At 37.8% G+C, this 16,926-nt stretch overlaps 1 protein-coding gene across 1 annotated transcript; it reads left to right on the top strand.

Moving 5' to 3' along the window:
• Positions 1–2,431: 2,431 nt before the first annotated feature.
• spring1 (SREBF pathway regulator in golgi 1) lies at positions 2,432–14,107 on the top strand. Its single transcript, XM_067408197.1, has 5 exons — positions 2,432–2,485; positions 3,525–3,681; positions 9,643–9,794; positions 13,772–13,885; positions 14,024–14,107. Exons 1-5 carry the CDS (start codon positions 2,432–2,434, stop codon positions 14,105–14,107), a joined length of 561 nt encoding a protein of 186 aa, XP_067264298.1.
• The last annotated feature ends 2,819 nt before the right edge of the window (positions 14,108–16,926 follow it).

Genomic DNA, 16,926 nt, shown 5'->3' on the forward strand with positions numbered 1-16,926 from the left:
TGATTATGTTCATCGAAAGAAGAAAGTCATATACACCTAGGATGGCTTGGGGTTTCCTCAAGTCTAGTTCCACTAGGCTTCTTAAAGTCCCCCTGCAGTCAATTATTTTATCCCTTGAAACTTATCTTTGATAATAAAAAATAATTTCTTCATGCCTTAAAATGGCTTGAATTTAACTCTACACTCTTGCTTCATTTAGTATACGTGTATGCATGAATATGCAAATTAGTCCCCGCCTCCACTAGGGCTGGGCGATATATCGAATGCTTTTGTCACGCGCATTTCGTCAGTAAAGCCGGTTCCCTGATTACTGCTAAATCGCCATCACCTGCTTTCAAATGAAGCGGCATTTAATAGACAGAGCCGTAGTTCGCCAATAAGCCACGCAATATCGCGTTCAATATCGACGGCGATTCATATTGATATTGAACGCGATATTGCGTGGCTTATCAGTGAACTACAGCTCTTTCTATTAAATGCCACTTCATTTGAAAGCAGGTGATGGCGATTTAGCGGTAATCAGGGAACCGGCTTTACTGACGAAATGCGCGTGACAAAAGCATTCGATATATCGCCCAGCCCTAGCCTCCACTCACTCACACCAGCTCGGACTACACAATGTGCTACACAATAGCATTGGAAATATTGTTTTAATTCTGATTTCAGCCCTATATGTGTGAACCATAGACTGTAAAAAAATATGGACACCGCACCTCCACTCACTTCCATTGTAGAAAAGTGAAGCCGCCAATGTCCCAATATGGCGCTTACATCTTGTGCTGATTCAGGACCCGATTTTGCGCAGTAGTGAGCATGAAGTGTAGCCGGGCACTATCAAGGCCCCGCCCACACTCCCGCAGAATCGTTTAATACAGTTTACTGTAGAACAACTCATTATGTCAGTGTAAAATAAAGAGTTATGGAAATGTAGAAATTAAAGTTAAAGCTCAAATCTCCTCCTGAAAAAAGTCCATTGGTGCCTCGAGAGACTACTTCGCTCAGAGTCACACCCCTATTTTTATAACATCAAATCAAACGGATTAAAAAAAACAAAACAAAAAAAACACTTGAACTTACATCAGCGTGATAAAAAACTACATAAAATAACAGAAACAATCTTCGGGAAATTTTTTTGACATGTAATTTAATTGTTAAGCTTGCCTCACGTCCCATTAAAGATGCCCTAGAATTAAAAATTTGATTTACCTCGGCATAGTTAAATAACAAGAGTTCAGTACATGTAAATGACATACAGTGAGTCTCAAACTCCATTGTTTCCTCCTTCTTGTGTAAATCTCATTTGTTTAAAAGACCTCTGAAGAACAGGCAAATCTCAATATAACACCTGTTACGTAACAGTCGGGATCATTAATATGTACGCCCCCAATATTTGCATATGCCAGCTCATGTTCAAGGCATTAGACAAGAGCAGCCAGTATTAACGTCTGGATCTGTGCACAACTGAATCATCAGACTAGGTAAGCAAGCAAGAACAATAGCAAAAAATGGCAGATGGAGCGATAATAACTGACATGATCCATGATAATATGATATTTTTAGTGATATTTGTAAATTGTCTTTCTAAATGTTTCGTTAGCATGTTGCTAATGTACTGTTATATGTGGTTAAAGTTACCATCGTTTATTACTGTATTCACAGAGACAAGTGCCATCGCTATTTTCATTTTTAAACACTTGCAGTCTGTATACTGCATAAACACAACTTGTGTGTGTAATGTTAGCTTTAGCCACGGAGCACTATCAAACTCATTCAGAATCAAATGTAAACATCCAAATAATTACAATACTTATGCGATTAGACATGCTGCATGACGAACACTTTGTAAAGATCCATTTTGAGGGTTATATTAGCTGTGTGAACTTTATGCTGTTTATGCTGTTTAAGGCAAGTGCGAGCTCCGTGGGCAGGGAGCACGAGATTTAAAGGGGCCGCAGCCTGAATCTGTGCATAGTTGATGCCAAATTTAAAAAAAATCTATGGGGTATTTTGAGCTGAAACTTCACAGATAAATTCAGGGGACACCTTAGACTTATATTACATTTTGTAAAAAAAAAAAAACGTTCGATGGCACCTTTTAAATTACATGGAGAGGGTGGGATTTATGACCTATACTGGGACCAACCACCTGGGGGTGATCAAGACTCTTTGACTTCACTTTTCAGGACTTGTACTGCATGCTTGGTTTGAACCAGAAACTGATTCAGAAGAAGAGTGAATTATACAGTCTAGTCTAGAAGTCGATGTATTGTAATGGTAATGTATGTTATGTAACACTCGACAACATCCGACACATAATGGCTAATAATGTGTTGCTAATCTTACAATGTTACCCACTGGCCATTTCAGAGTCAAACGGCTACCTTCTAAAGATCAGCACCCTTAGAAATGCTTTGAACATCATAGAAAGTCAATGGAGAAAAGCTCCGCCCTGCACGTTGATGGGATTGGTTACATGTTTGTGACAGTAGGAAATGGGTGGGTTTTTGAGTACACTGCAGTTGTAAGGAGAAAATACTTCGCAATGGTGTTGACTAATGAATTTGTACATGGTTTGTCTTAAAGGGTTAGTTCACCCAAAAATGAAAATTCTGTCATTAATTACTCACCCTCATGCAGTTCCACACCCGTAAGACCTTCGTTAATCTTTGGAACACAAATTGAGATATTTTTTGTTGAAATCCGATGGCTCAGTGAGGCCTGCATAGGGAGCAATGACATTTCCTCTCTCAAAATCCATTAATGTTCTAAAAAAATATTTAAATCAGTTTATGTGAGTACAGTGGCTCAATATTAATATTATAAAGCAACGAGAATAATTTTGGTGCACCAAAAAAAACAAAATAACAACTTATAAAGTGATGGCCGATTTCAAAACAATGCTTTAGGAAGCATCGGAGCACAATGAATCGGTGTATTGAATCTGCTGTTCGGAGAGACAAAGTCACGTGATTTCAGCCGTTGGCAGTTTGACACGCGATCCGAATCATGATTTGATACACTGATTCATTAATGCTCCGATGCTTCATGAAGCAGTATTTTGAAATCGGCCATCACTAAATAAGTTGTTTTGTCTTTTTGGCACTCCAAAAATATTCTCGTCACTTTATAATATCAATATTGAACCACTGTACTCACATGAACTGATTTAAATATGTTTTTAGCACCTTTATGGATCTTGAGAGATGAAGTGTCATTGCTCCCTATGCAGGCCTCATGGAGCCATCGGATTTCAACTAAAATATCTTAATTTGTGTTCCGAAGATTAATGAAGGTCTTACGGTTGTGGAACGACATGAGGGTAAGTAATAAATGACAGAATTTTCATTTTTGGGTGAACTATCCCTTTAAAGCATATTAAAAACACCACATAGACATATAAACAAACTTGAGTTTAACTAGCTTGACCAGCAATAGTTTCTTGCTCATCTCAACACAACTCCTGAGAGGAAACGAACCATGTAATGAATGATGTTCTGTCTGTGTGTGACATGTGATGTGTACAGGAGGAGCGAACCATCCGGGATCGGACCCTCCTGGAGGTGAGGGACTCGGATCACCCCATCCAGTGGAAGGTCAAGTTCATCCTGGGCAACAGTAGCAGGCAGATCTCACAGTGCAGAAACTCTATTCAGGGAAAGAGCCTTCTCACTGATGAACTGGGTAAGTGATGGGGATGGTCACCACACTGGCCAACTGTTCACAACAAAGCTGTTAGGCATTAAAGGTAGGGTAGGCAATTTCAGAGAGGCTAGCAAAAGCAAGCTAGCTTTGAAAGCATGAGATCCCACCCTCCCTTCAGAGTGCTCTCCAAAACCATGCTTCCTTCAATAATGAACGTAAACAACTCACAGTTCTCTTACTTGTACCACCTGACTGCTACAGATAATTTGCCGTTGTTAGTGTTGTCACAGAAATGCATAAATCCGAGTCTGAGGATGTGAACAGCTATGGGAAGAACATCACGGGTTGCCATCTCTTAATTACGCTTATAATGACATGGCACGAACACAGCATAAGCTTGTTGTTTTGGTTCAGGAGGAACTGTAAAAGATGGCTGCTGTTTGTTTGTGGTGCTCTGTGACTATCTGTCTACAACTCTGCATAGCATTATGGAACGAGCTAATGACGTGTGATGTCTGCGTGAGCAGGGTGTGCGGAGTTATGGAAATACATGTGCTGACTAGGGCTGTAACGATATGCGATATGAAACCGAAATCGCGATACGCAGGTCCACGAACCTGTATCGCGATGTGAGAAGGCAGAATCGCGACACACCCCTTCCAACTCCCAGAGTTATCCTTCCTGTCCAGATCCAATGCTACCACATTTTTAAATGACTATAAGTATTAGGGGTGTAACGATCGTAGATGGTGTGTCTCAATCAGCTCTCTGGTTCAGTAAGTGTTTCGGGCACACATTGAATCTTGCAAGCAGGTTTAAACGTTTCTCATGTCAGTCTCTTGCATGGTCGCGTGAGAAAAGTCATGGCTTTCTTTCACCGCAGTGCACAGCAACAGCTGTGCTCACAGAAAAGCAAAAGACGCTTGCGATGCTTTGCTTTAAGAAGTTCTGTGGGGCCGTTCACATATTGCGTCTTTTCCGCGTGCAAGTCAGTTATTATTTTCAAATGTAGCCACGCGGCAGGCGCGCTCATAATGGGATCGACGCGCATGCAATTCTCAACTTCTCAGAATGCCGCAAGCGCACCGCAGGTCGTGTGACAAGAATCAACTGATCAGCTATGGCCTTTCCGTAACAAAACATCAAAAGCTCAGCCGAACAGCTGATCATAGCTGTACATGGTGGTTTTTATATCTTATCTCCATCAATATATCTCGCAGTAAAACTAATGCAAGGGCTAGAAATTATTTATCCTTTGCAGAAACATCCTGATCCTCTTGGAGAGCTCAGTTCATGGTTGCATAGCAACGACCGACGCCACGGGAGCGCAAGCGCTTTGGAAAGAAGGAGAAGCGGTGCGGCCACGCCTTCCACGCGTTTTTAGTATTTGAATATGTGAATGGCCCCTATTCATAATTCTAAGTTCATGTTAAATTTTAAAAAAAATTTCAGTGACAGACAGCCCTATTCAACTGTTAATTTGAATACAGAAGGTTTTTATTAAAATTTTATATTTATTTATTTTATTGAAATGTGATCTTGTATGTACAACAAGGAAAATTATTGAAATTTGTTCTTTTTTTAATAAATCTTGTTTGAATTTCAGTTTCATTTTGTTCAAAATATCGTGATACGTATCGTATCGTGAACTCCGTATCGAGATACGTACCGTATCGTGACCTGAGCGTATCGTTACACCCCTAATGCTGACATGCAGATAGGACATCGAATCATTGCATTTGGACCAAATGCAATGACTGGACAAACAATTTTTGGTTCTGAGACTTCCACAGAAGATATACAGTGGGTATGCAAAGTATTCAGACCCCCTTAAATTTTTCACTCTTTGTTATATTGCAGCTATTTGCTAAAATCATTTAAGTTTTAATATAATTTTTTTTTCCCTCAATGTACACACAGCACCCCATATTGACAGAAAAACACAGAATTTTTGACATTTTTAAAGATATATTAAAAAAGAAAAACTGAAATATCACATGGTCCTAAATATTCAGACCCTTTGCTCAGTATTTAGTAGAAGCACCCTTTTGATCTAATATAGCCATGAGTCTTTTTGGGAAAGATGCAACAAGTTTTTCACACCTAGATTTGGGGATCCTCTGCCATTCCTCCTTGCAGATCCTCTCCAGTTCTGTCAGGTTGGATGGTAAATGTTGGTGGGCAGCCATTTTTAGGTCTCTCCAGAGATGCTCAATTGGGTTTAAGTCAGGGCTCTGGCTGGGCCATTCAAGAACAGTCACGGAGTTGTTGTGAAGCCACTCCTTCGTTATTTTAGCTGTGTGCTTAGGGTCATTGTCTTGTTGGAAGGTAAACCTTCGGCCCAGTCTGAGGTCCTGAGCACTCTGGAGAAGGTTTTCGTCCAGGATATCCCTGTACTTGGCCGCATTCATCTATCCCTCAATTGCAACCAGTCGTCCTGTCCCTGCAGCTGAAAAACACCCCCACAGCATGATGCTGCCACCACCATGCTTCACTGTTGGGACTGTATTGGACAAGTGATGAGCAGTGCCTGGTTTTCTCAACCCATGCAGGCTTTCATGTGTCTTGCACCGAGGAGAGGCTTCCGTCGGGCCATTCTGCCATAAAGCCCCGACTGGTGGAGGGCTGCAGTGATGGTTGACTTTCTAAAACTTTCTCCCATCTCCCGACTGCATCTCTGGAGCTCAGCCACAGTGATCTTTGGGTTTTTCTTTACCTCTCTCACCAAGGCTCTTCTCTCCCGATAGCTCAGCTTGGCTGGATGGCCAGCTCTAGGAAGGGTTCTGGTCATCCCAAACGTCTTCCATTTAAGGATTATGGAGGCCACTGTGCTCTTAGGAACCTTAAGTGCAGCAGAATGTTTTTTGTAACCTTGGCCAGATCTGTGCCTTGCCACAATTCTGTCTCTGAGCACTTCAGGCAGTTCCTTTGACCTCATGATTCTCAGTTGCTCTGACATGCACTGTGAGCTGTAAGGTCTTATATAGACAGGTGTGTGGCTTTCCTAATCAAGTCCAATCAGTATAATCAAACACAGCTGGACTCAAATGAAGGTGTAGAACCATCTCAAGGATGATCAGAAGAAATGGAGTTAAATAAGTGAATGTCACAGCAAAGGGTCTGAATACTTAGGACCATGTGATATTTCAGTTTTTCTTTTTTTAATAAATCTGCAAAAATGTCAACAATTCTGTGTTGTTCTGTCAATATGGGGTGTTGTGTGTACATTAATGAGGAAACAAAAAAGAACTTAAATGATTTTAGCAATTGGCTGCAATATAACAAAGAGAAAAAAAATTAAGGGTGTCTGAATACTTTCCGTACCCACTGTATGTAATATGTACATGTTTTAATATGTGGATGTGAAGAGAGTTTCAACCAGTATAACAAAAAGTGTTAATAAAAAATCACATACTCTAAGAATTTGCTCTGTTGTAATTACTGGTGTCGTTTTCCAATGTCCGAGTCATATTTCCCCATAACACGTAAAGAAAATTATATTTTTTTAAATTATATTTTTGCGTTCTTACTTACAAAATACCAATTTACCATAATGCAACTTTGAGGGGTGGGGACTCAGTCTTTTGTGATTCTTAATAGATTGTCATTACTTTAATACTTATTGTAATCTGGGATTTTTCTACGGTGGCCGAGAGAGCTCAACGCGCTGCAAATGAGAAAACATCTTCATCAGTTTGACAACACACATGCGCTGCAAACTCCACAACACTTACAAAAAGAAAAACGCGCTGCAAATAAAGAAAACATCTTCATCAGTTTGACAACACATATGCGCTGCAAACTCCACAACACTTACAAATAGTGAAACGCGCTGCAAATAAAGAAAACATCTTCATCAGTTTGACAACACATGCGCTGCAAACTCCACAACACTTACAAATAGTGAAACGCGCTGCAAATAAAGAAAACATCTTCATCAGTTTGACAACACATATGCGCTGCAAACTCCACAACACTTACAAATAGTGAAACGCGCTGCAAATAAAGAAAACATCTTCATCAGTTTGACAACACATGCGCTGCAAACTCCACAACACTTACAAATAGTGAAACGCGCTGCAAATAAAGAAAACATCTTCATCAGTTTGACAACACATGCGCTGCAAACTCCACAACACTTACAAATAGTGAAACGCGCTGCAAATAAAGAAAACATCTTCATCAGTTTGACAACACATATGCGCTGCAAACTCCACAACACTTACAAATAGTGAAACGCGCTGCAAATAAAGAAAACATCTTCATCAGTTTGACAACACACGCGCTGCAAACTCCACAACACTTACAAATAGACAAACGCGCTGCAAATAAAGAAAACATCTTCATCAGTTTGACAACACACATGCGCTGCAAACTCCACAACACTTACAAATAGTGAAACGCGCTGCAAATAAAGAAAACATCTTCATCAGTTTGACAACACATGCGCTGCAAACTCCACAACACTTACAAATAGTGAAACGCGCTGCAAATAAAGAAAACATCTTCATCAGTTTGACAACACATGCGCTGCAAACTCCACAACACTTACAAATAGTGAAACGCGCTGCAAATAAAGAAAACATCTTCATCAGTTTGACAACACACATGCGCTGCAAACTCCACAACACTTACAAAAAGAAAAACGCGCTGCAAATAAAGAAAACATCTTCATCAGTTTGACAACACATGCGCTGCAAACTCCACAACACTTACAAAAAGAAAAACGCGCTGCAAATAAAGAAAACATCTTCATCAGTTTGACAACACATATGCGCTGCAAACTCCACAACACTTACAAATAGTGAAACGCGCTGCAAATAAACAAAACATCTACATCAGTTTGACAACACACGCGCTGCAAACTCCACATGTTTTCTTTATTTGCAGCGCGTTTCACTATTTGTAAGTGTTGTTGAGTTTGCAGCGCATGTGTTGTCAAACTGATGAAGATGTTTTCTTTATTTGCAGCGCGTTTTTCTTTTTGTAAGTGTTGTGGAGTTTGCAGCGCGTGTGTTGTCAAACTGATGAAGATGTTTTCTTTATTTGCAGCGCGTTTCACAATTTGTAAGTGTTGTGGAGTTTGCAGCGCATGTGTTGTCAAACTGATGAAGATGTTTTCTTTATTTGCAGCGCGTTTTTCTTTTTGTAAGTGTTGTGGAGTTTGCAGCGCATGTGTTGTCAAACTGATGAAGATGTTTTCTCATTTGCAGCGCGTTTCACTATTTGTAAGTGTTGTGGAGTTTGCAGCGCATGTGTTGTCAAACTGATGAAGATGTTTTCTTTATTTGCAGCGCGTTTCACTATTTGTAAGTGTTGTGGAGTTTGCAGCGCATGTGTGTTGTCAAACTGATGAAGATGTTTTCTTTATTTGCAGCGCGTTGAGCTCTCTCGGCCACCGTATTTTTCCTATTATTATTATTATTATTATTATTATTATTATTATTATTTAAAATCAACCTTACTGTAATCTGCAATCTGTAAAATGCAATTTCTCATTATTATTTATTAAAAATCAGTATAAAGATAGTACAGAATTAGATACATTAAAAAAAAAATTGTTCTTCCTTTTCTTTTTGGGGTGAGTTATGACTTGGACATGTTCTTTAGTCGTGAGATTTTGTACTGCAGTTTTACAAGCTCATTGCATTTGTTAATAGGTAGAACCTCCGAGTGGCTCTTTTACAGTATTAGTTGAGGGAAAAACTGGGTTGTAGCAATTGTAACTGGATTATTATTACTTTTGAGGAGTGTTTTGCCTTTTTATGGGATAGCCTTTTAAAATAGATAATGAGAAGTGTGACTGGAAAGTATTTGTAGAGAAAGGGGAGAATGTGCATTGATGCATGCTGAATTATAACACTCACATCCACTAACTACACCATGCTTTAAATAGCAGCTCCTTTTGTCAAACTGATAACATGAACCTGGGCTTGTGTGTATTCACATGTAAAACCAATGTTCCATTTAACACACACTTTTCTTTTTCTTTTGCTTCAGGTTATGTGTGTGAGAGGAAGGATTTACTGGTGAATGGATGTTGTAACGTTAATGCCCCCAGCTCAAGCCAGTATGTCTGTAAAAGCTGTCTGGCCAATGGCTGCTGTAGCATCTATGAGTACTGCGTTTCCTGCTGCCTCCAGCCTGATAAGGTACTTCAACATATCTTCATTTTTATTACTTCAAAAACCATTCATGGTGTCTGGATTACTTTTAAACATCCCAACAATGGATGACAATGTTTTTATTAGAATGCTTGTAATCAGGGTCCAAAATGAATATAGGAATAAGTTTTATAGTAGGTATCCACAAGTTTCCTACGCCCCATGAGGCCTTGCGTCAAACGTGGGAGCGTCTTCCGGTTCGAAGTAAACAAGCTGGACGTGACACTCATTCATTCAACAGTTGACAGTAATTCAAGATTTAACGATCCAAACTTGCAAACGTTTGTTTTTTACTTAAAGATGTAAGATTCCAGCATCAATATTTGATCAATAAAAAATGTTACAGTAATAGTAATGTATTAATTTATGTCCGGAGTGCACATCAATCATGCTAAATCTAACTGCGATCACAAGAATGCAAAAAACAACTCCACTAAGGCTTTTAAATCCAAAGGCTTACACATGTAGAAATATATTGATAACATGCCCTATGTTTCCGTCACTTTTCTGAGCATTTCTATTTATTTTCCTCTAAATTATGCGATGATTGCTATCCGAGGATGTTTGCGCGATCTCCGTCTATCTATCCTGATCCTTTCAGCCAGAGCAACAGAGGGAGCTCATGAGAAGACAACAGGAGTTATGAGTTATACGAGTTAACCGGAGTGTGTGAATCTGTGAAAGATACGCATTTGTCAGGAATCAACAGGCACAGGGAAGAGACAGATAAAATATTAAACCAAATAAATACACGATTATAATCATATAAGAATTGTCTTCATTCCTCAAGCAGTCTCTGATAGCTATTTTCCATAAACGTGTGTATTTATTATCGCAATGGTTAACATAAGTAGCCTTTAGCATCGCATACAGTGGAAACGCGACTGGCTCTGGCACGCATGATACGTTAGGAGTAAAATATCACATCATAAGCCTTTGGTGCATCAGTGACGGGAAGTACAGACAGCGGGTTGTTCATGTATTGCAGGGTCAGGATGCTCTTGTAGTCATGCAGCAGCACTTTTGTGGAAGGTCAGTAAAGTAAAGGGCAATTAAGGGCACATAAACTGTTTATTGTATTGTGATATTATTAACTAATAAATGTACTAAACTGAAATGTTGTCCCTGAACACCGTAACGACATCTCTCATAAAGATTTGCAACTTTACAAAGTAAACAATCATCCAAAAAACACTTAGCCACTTCGCTAATTAGCACACAAAATACCATTGGTATGCTACTTCCGCCACCTCACCGGAAGTTGTACCCACGTTCTCTTTAACAGTAGCGCCCCGCGGAAACAGGTGGATAGTTCACCCAAAAATGAAAATTCTGTCATTAATTACTCACCCCCATGTTGTTCCAAACCCTTAAAGACTTTTGATCATCTTCGGAAAACACAAATGAAGATCTTTTTGATGAAATCTGAGAGCTTTCTGTCCCTCCCTAGACAGCTACACAAGTGACACTTTGGCACTTCAAAAAGTTCATAATCCATATGAATTTAGCAGTTTATCCAAATTTTCTGAAAAAACTAAATCATTTTTTCTGCTGAACAGATGAATGAACGAACCTGAATGATGCACAGAAACAAACCTCTTCTGGAAGCTCAAACGTGCTGCATAACCAATTATTATTACGTTTGAGCATCCGCAAAAGGTTTGTTCTTGTGCATCATTCAGGTTCGGTTGAGCTTCTTTTTATGTTTGCTGATCAGTGTTTACATGTGAGTAAATTCAATCTGTTCATCATATGAAGTGATTGAGTCTCTGCAAAAGAATTTGGACTAAATTGCTCAATTCATATGGATTAGTTTTACGATCTCTTTATGAACTGTTTAAAGCGTCAAAATTTTAATTGTGTAGCTGTCTATGGAAGGACAGAAATCTCTCAGATTTCATCAAAAGATCTTCATTTGTGTTCTGTAGATGAACGCAAGTCTTAAAGGTGCCCTAGATTCAAAAATTTAATTTACCTCGGCATAGTTAAATAACAAGAGTTCAGTACATGAAAATGACATACAGTGAGTCTCAAACTCCATTGTTTCCTCCTTATATAAATCTCATTTGTTTAAAAGACCTCTGAAGAACAGGCGAATCTCAACATAACACCGACTGTTACGTAACAGTCGGGATCATTAATATGTACGCCCCCAATATTTGCATATGCCAGCCCATGTTCAAGGCATTAGACAAGGGCAGCCAGTATTAACGTCTGGATCTGTGCACAGCTGAATCATCAGACTAGGTAAGCAAGCAAGAACAATAGTGAAAAATGGCAGATGGAGCGGATAATAACTGACATGATCCATGATATCATGATATTTTTAGTGATATTTGTAAATTGTCTTTCTAAATCTTTCGTTAGCATGTTGCTAATGTACTGTTAAATGTGGTTAAAGTTACCATCGTTTCTTACTGTATTCACGGAGACAAGAGCCGTCGCCATTTTCATTTTGAAACACTTGCAGTCTGTATAATTCATAAACACAACTTCATTCTTTATAAATCTCTCCAACAGTGTAGAATTAGCCGTTAGCCACGGAACACAGCCTCAAACTCATTCAGAATCAAATGTAAACATCAAAATAAACACTATACTTACGCGATTAGACATGCTGCATGACGGACACTTTGTAAAGATCCATTTTGAGGGTTATAATAGCTGTTTGAACTTTTTTTATGTTGTTTAAGGCAAGTGCAAGCTCTTGGGCCGTGGAGCACCAGATTTAAAGGGCCACACACCCTGAATCGGCGCATTTCTAATGATGCCCCAAAATAGGCAGTTAAAAAAATTAATAAAAAAAAAAATCTATGGGGTATTTTGAGTTGAAACTTCACAGACACATTCAGGGGACACCTTAGACTTATATTACATCTTTTAAAAAAAAAGTTCTAGGGCACCTTTAAGGTTTTGGAACGACATGAGGGTGAGTAATTAATGACAGAATTTTCATTTCAATTTGCATCCACAATAATATAATGTATTTGGGTTATCTTAGGGGGCTTTTCTCATCAAATATTTATATGTGATATAGTATTTCATTGCGTGTGTGTGTGTGTATATATATATATATATATATATATATATATATATATATATATATATATATATATATATATATATATATATATATAATATATATTTTTATAATGTAATATTTATCAACTTTTACTATCTTACACTTGTGGCAAACAACACGCGTCACTAGGTCAGTAGGTCACTTGCAATACAGTATCCAGTCTTACTGTAAAATATTGAGACTCATTGTGGTTTGTATTTTCCATTTAGTGAGCACAACAACAGAAATGCATTATGACATATTCTGGAGTTGCAACAAACAAAGTGAAAAGATTGGTTGCATAACTAAACCTTTCATGATCATCTTTTTATGTCTTTGTATCTCACACAAACACACACATATATATATATATATATATAATATATATTAATATATATATATCTGTGTGTTTGTGTGAGATACAAAGACATAAAGATGATCTCATATATATATATATATATATGAGATGTTTGTCACTGATGAGGTAAAAATACATACCACGCACATTTGCAGTGTAAAGTCTCTTTTAATGAGATATATATATATATATATAATATATATATATATATATATATATATATATATATATATATATATATATATATATATATATATATATATATATATATATATATGGCAGTACTATATACTTGACACAAATTAGTGATGTTTATTTTATTTTTGAAACATTGGTTGCAGCTGAAAATGTGTAACAGATCTGAAAAAATTGTGATGGACAGCACTAACATAAATGAATGCTGCATTATGTTGATGGCAAAAATAAGATCTAAAAACAATTCTGAGTTCATGAACACTATGTGTGTCACACAACCGGAATACAAAATCAGGCCACTCTCATTGGAAACTCCCCTCTGATATCTGTCTCCTGCTCTCTTCCCATCAGCAACCTCTTTTGGAGCGTTTTCTAAACCGAGCCGCAGAAGGGTTCCAGAACCTCTTTACTGCCGTGGAAGATCATTTTGAGTTATGTCTTGCCAAGTGTCGTACTTCCTCACAGGTGAGTGTCATTATGTTGGTTTATGTGGCTTCAGCTTGTTTGTGGCATTCCAGATCGGAAAACAAAAAAAAATTCTCTAGTTCATGTTGATGTTGTTCACCTCTGAGTTAAATGGTCTCTGCTATTGTCTTGTTTCAGAGCGTCCAACATGAAAACACCTACAGGAATCCGCAGGCAAAGTACTGCTACGGCGAGAGTCCACCAGAACTGCTGCCAATATGACTGTTTTTGAATTGTTTGCCAGCGAGCCAGCTTCGAATAATGAAGGAGATTTCTTGCAGGTCTTCTCAGGGGTCCCGATGGGCCAAAATGAACAATAATAATCTGAATGCACAATCAGAAAGACTTAAAAGAGACTTTACATTGCATATGTGCGTGGTATGTATTTTTACCTCATCAGTGACAAACATCTCATCAAAGAGTCCGCCCATTTCTTTTTTTTTCTGCTTGTCATGCTAAGATTAGGCCACATTTGGGTAACCTGGCTAATTTTATCTTTGGGTGGGATTCCAGAAAGAGTCATAGTGTTGTTGCTTCATGCTAAAAGCACTCATGAAAACACGGAAAGCACCTCGGATGATTTGACAGCACCCCTCACACCCAGGGTCTGTGTGAGCTCAGATTTGTGTACGACCTGCATGTGAACTACTATGTGTTAATTTAATAAAGTAAATGTGATTTTCTGTATCTTTACAATTGAGGATGTTTCTATTTTTCCAGACTTCTCTAATTTAACAGAACATTTCAGGTTTAAGGTCATTTGTTGCATAACGGGCTATGCAGTAAATGTCAAAATACACACCATTTTGAAAGTATAACCACTTGTGTTGACATGACACTAGCGTGATAGAATTATTTACTTTGTGCAAGGTTTTATCCAATATTTCCAACTCGTGTTATGGCCATGGGTGCGTCTCAATCAGCTTCCTAGGTTGTGAATCAGTATATCGTGCGCATGAATTCTGGCTCACTACACATTGGGAAAATGATGACTCTATTTCCGGCAAAATGACAATGTCCTCACTGTAAAACATCACTACTGGTATTTATGATCAACAGCAGAACTAATATCTTTCTGATATTTTTTAATGTTATTTAAAGTACATTATGATAAATACTTTGCTTGTTACATATACATGCAAAATTTCAGCTGTAAATAAATCATAAATGTAAGATAGATTGTTCATTACCTGTCTAGCGATGTATGTTTATGCTGAAATTGAATAAATAATGGTTTGTATTTTAAGAAACACCTTTTTTTTTTTTAAAAGTGATAGTTGACACTATGCCACAAATGGTGAAATTCAACGTGGACTTCCAGGAAAAATACACTGAATTTTGATTTTAAACCACCTAAAATATCTCAATCATTTCTTTCTTCTTCCTCAAATTTATTTAGGCTTAAGGTCCTTTGCACTCTCTTTTGGATGATATTTGTCGAGGCGTAATCTGAGAGTTTTACAGCAATTTTAACACATTATGAAAGTGAAAGCAAAGATTCACTACTAGAACGATACGGTCCATCGCTCACGTAGACCTGTGAAATTTCTGTCATCATTTAAAAGTCTTTGTTGTGACATCTTATGAGCACAGAAATAATAGAATTTGGCCTGCATTACATAATGGGTCTCTGGGTCCTTGAATGCTGCCGTATTTGGCTTTATGCTTAACTCTTTTTTTAGATTAGAGGATTAGATGTTTCCTGAATTTCTTTCAGAACAAGAATAAGCACCGTTTAAATGTGAGAAAATGTCAATAAATCATTTGAGTACATCCACCTTATTTTGCAACTCGGAAGTAAGCTATTCTCTGGGAATGTTTGACTAGGAGAACAGCAAAATGCTGTAAATAGTAAAATAATTTTACAAATGGCCGCACTGGATCTTATGTTAAAAATAAGGTGGATATTTACTTCCAAATACTGGGGTACTGTTCGGTAAACATAATTTCAAAAATTTCCAACTGCCAAAATAAAGAAGTCATTTGGGGATACATGCCTGCTATTAAACAATTAATCATCCTGATTATTCCAAAAGGAAAGAAAAAAAACATCTGCACTGAAATGAGAAAATTAACAAGCTCAAGTTTGTCATGGCCGCATATGACAGTTTGATTAATGACGGTCACTTGAGACTATAGTATTATCGCCTTGCAGACTTGAGTCGACCACCTGCTTCCTGCTTGTGCAATTAAAATTCATGGCTATGAGAATTTGTAACAAAATTTTTATTATTGTGTTGACAATATGACAATAAGTTGCATTAATATAAATATTTTCATGTTAAATAGAGTAACAATATTTTTCTAACTCAAAATGCAAAAAACTGAAAAGTACAAATAAATAATAAATAATTTATTTAATTAAAAAATATAAATAACTTTTCCAACCATATTTATCATGAGAACATCCTGGAAATTCCGTTAATAACAGGATCTTATAAATAAGTGCTTACAAAATCTTTCATAAATTAATAAGCGCAGTTGACAAATAATATAAACCAATGGTGTCAAGCAGTATTGATTTAGTGACTGTTTGATTGATTGATTTATGTGATTTGTTCATCTCATGTTCTACGACATGAGACGAACAAATTTCACCAACTCATCCAGAAAGTCTACAGAGGCATTAAGAACAGTCCCACCCCACTGTTTACTCTCAAATGTCGGGAGCTCAGGGAACTCAGGCTTTGTCTCGTTTTTGCAACGGCCTATAACATGATGAACACATTGTCTGGTACGCTCTAATTCTGTTCCGATACTGTTAGGTATGTGTGTCACAGGACCATGTAGATTATCCTGGTGTTCACGTATCTTCTTAACTGCCTGTTCCATGTAGTGAAGTCCACATTGAGCTTTGTGCAATTTCTGTTCGTCGGTCAAGTTCTTCAAGTTAAGTTCTGAAATTTCTTCCCTCCATGGTCCAGGATTTTTGTTTATGTTGTCCTGAAGAGAAAGAGAGAGATGGTTTTAAAAAATCATTTACAAATGCTGCGATGTCCTGTTAAACCACCTTATGAAATGAAATGTCAAGAAATCTCTCC

Source organism: Chanodichthys erythropterus, chromosome 13, assembly GCF_024489055.1.
Source record: "Chanodichthys erythropterus isolate Z2021 chromosome 13, ASM2448905v1, whole genome shotgun sequence".
In the NCBI taxonomy this organism is placed as follows: Eukaryota; Metazoa; Chordata; class Actinopteri; order Cypriniformes; family Xenocyprididae; genus Chanodichthys; species Chanodichthys erythropterus.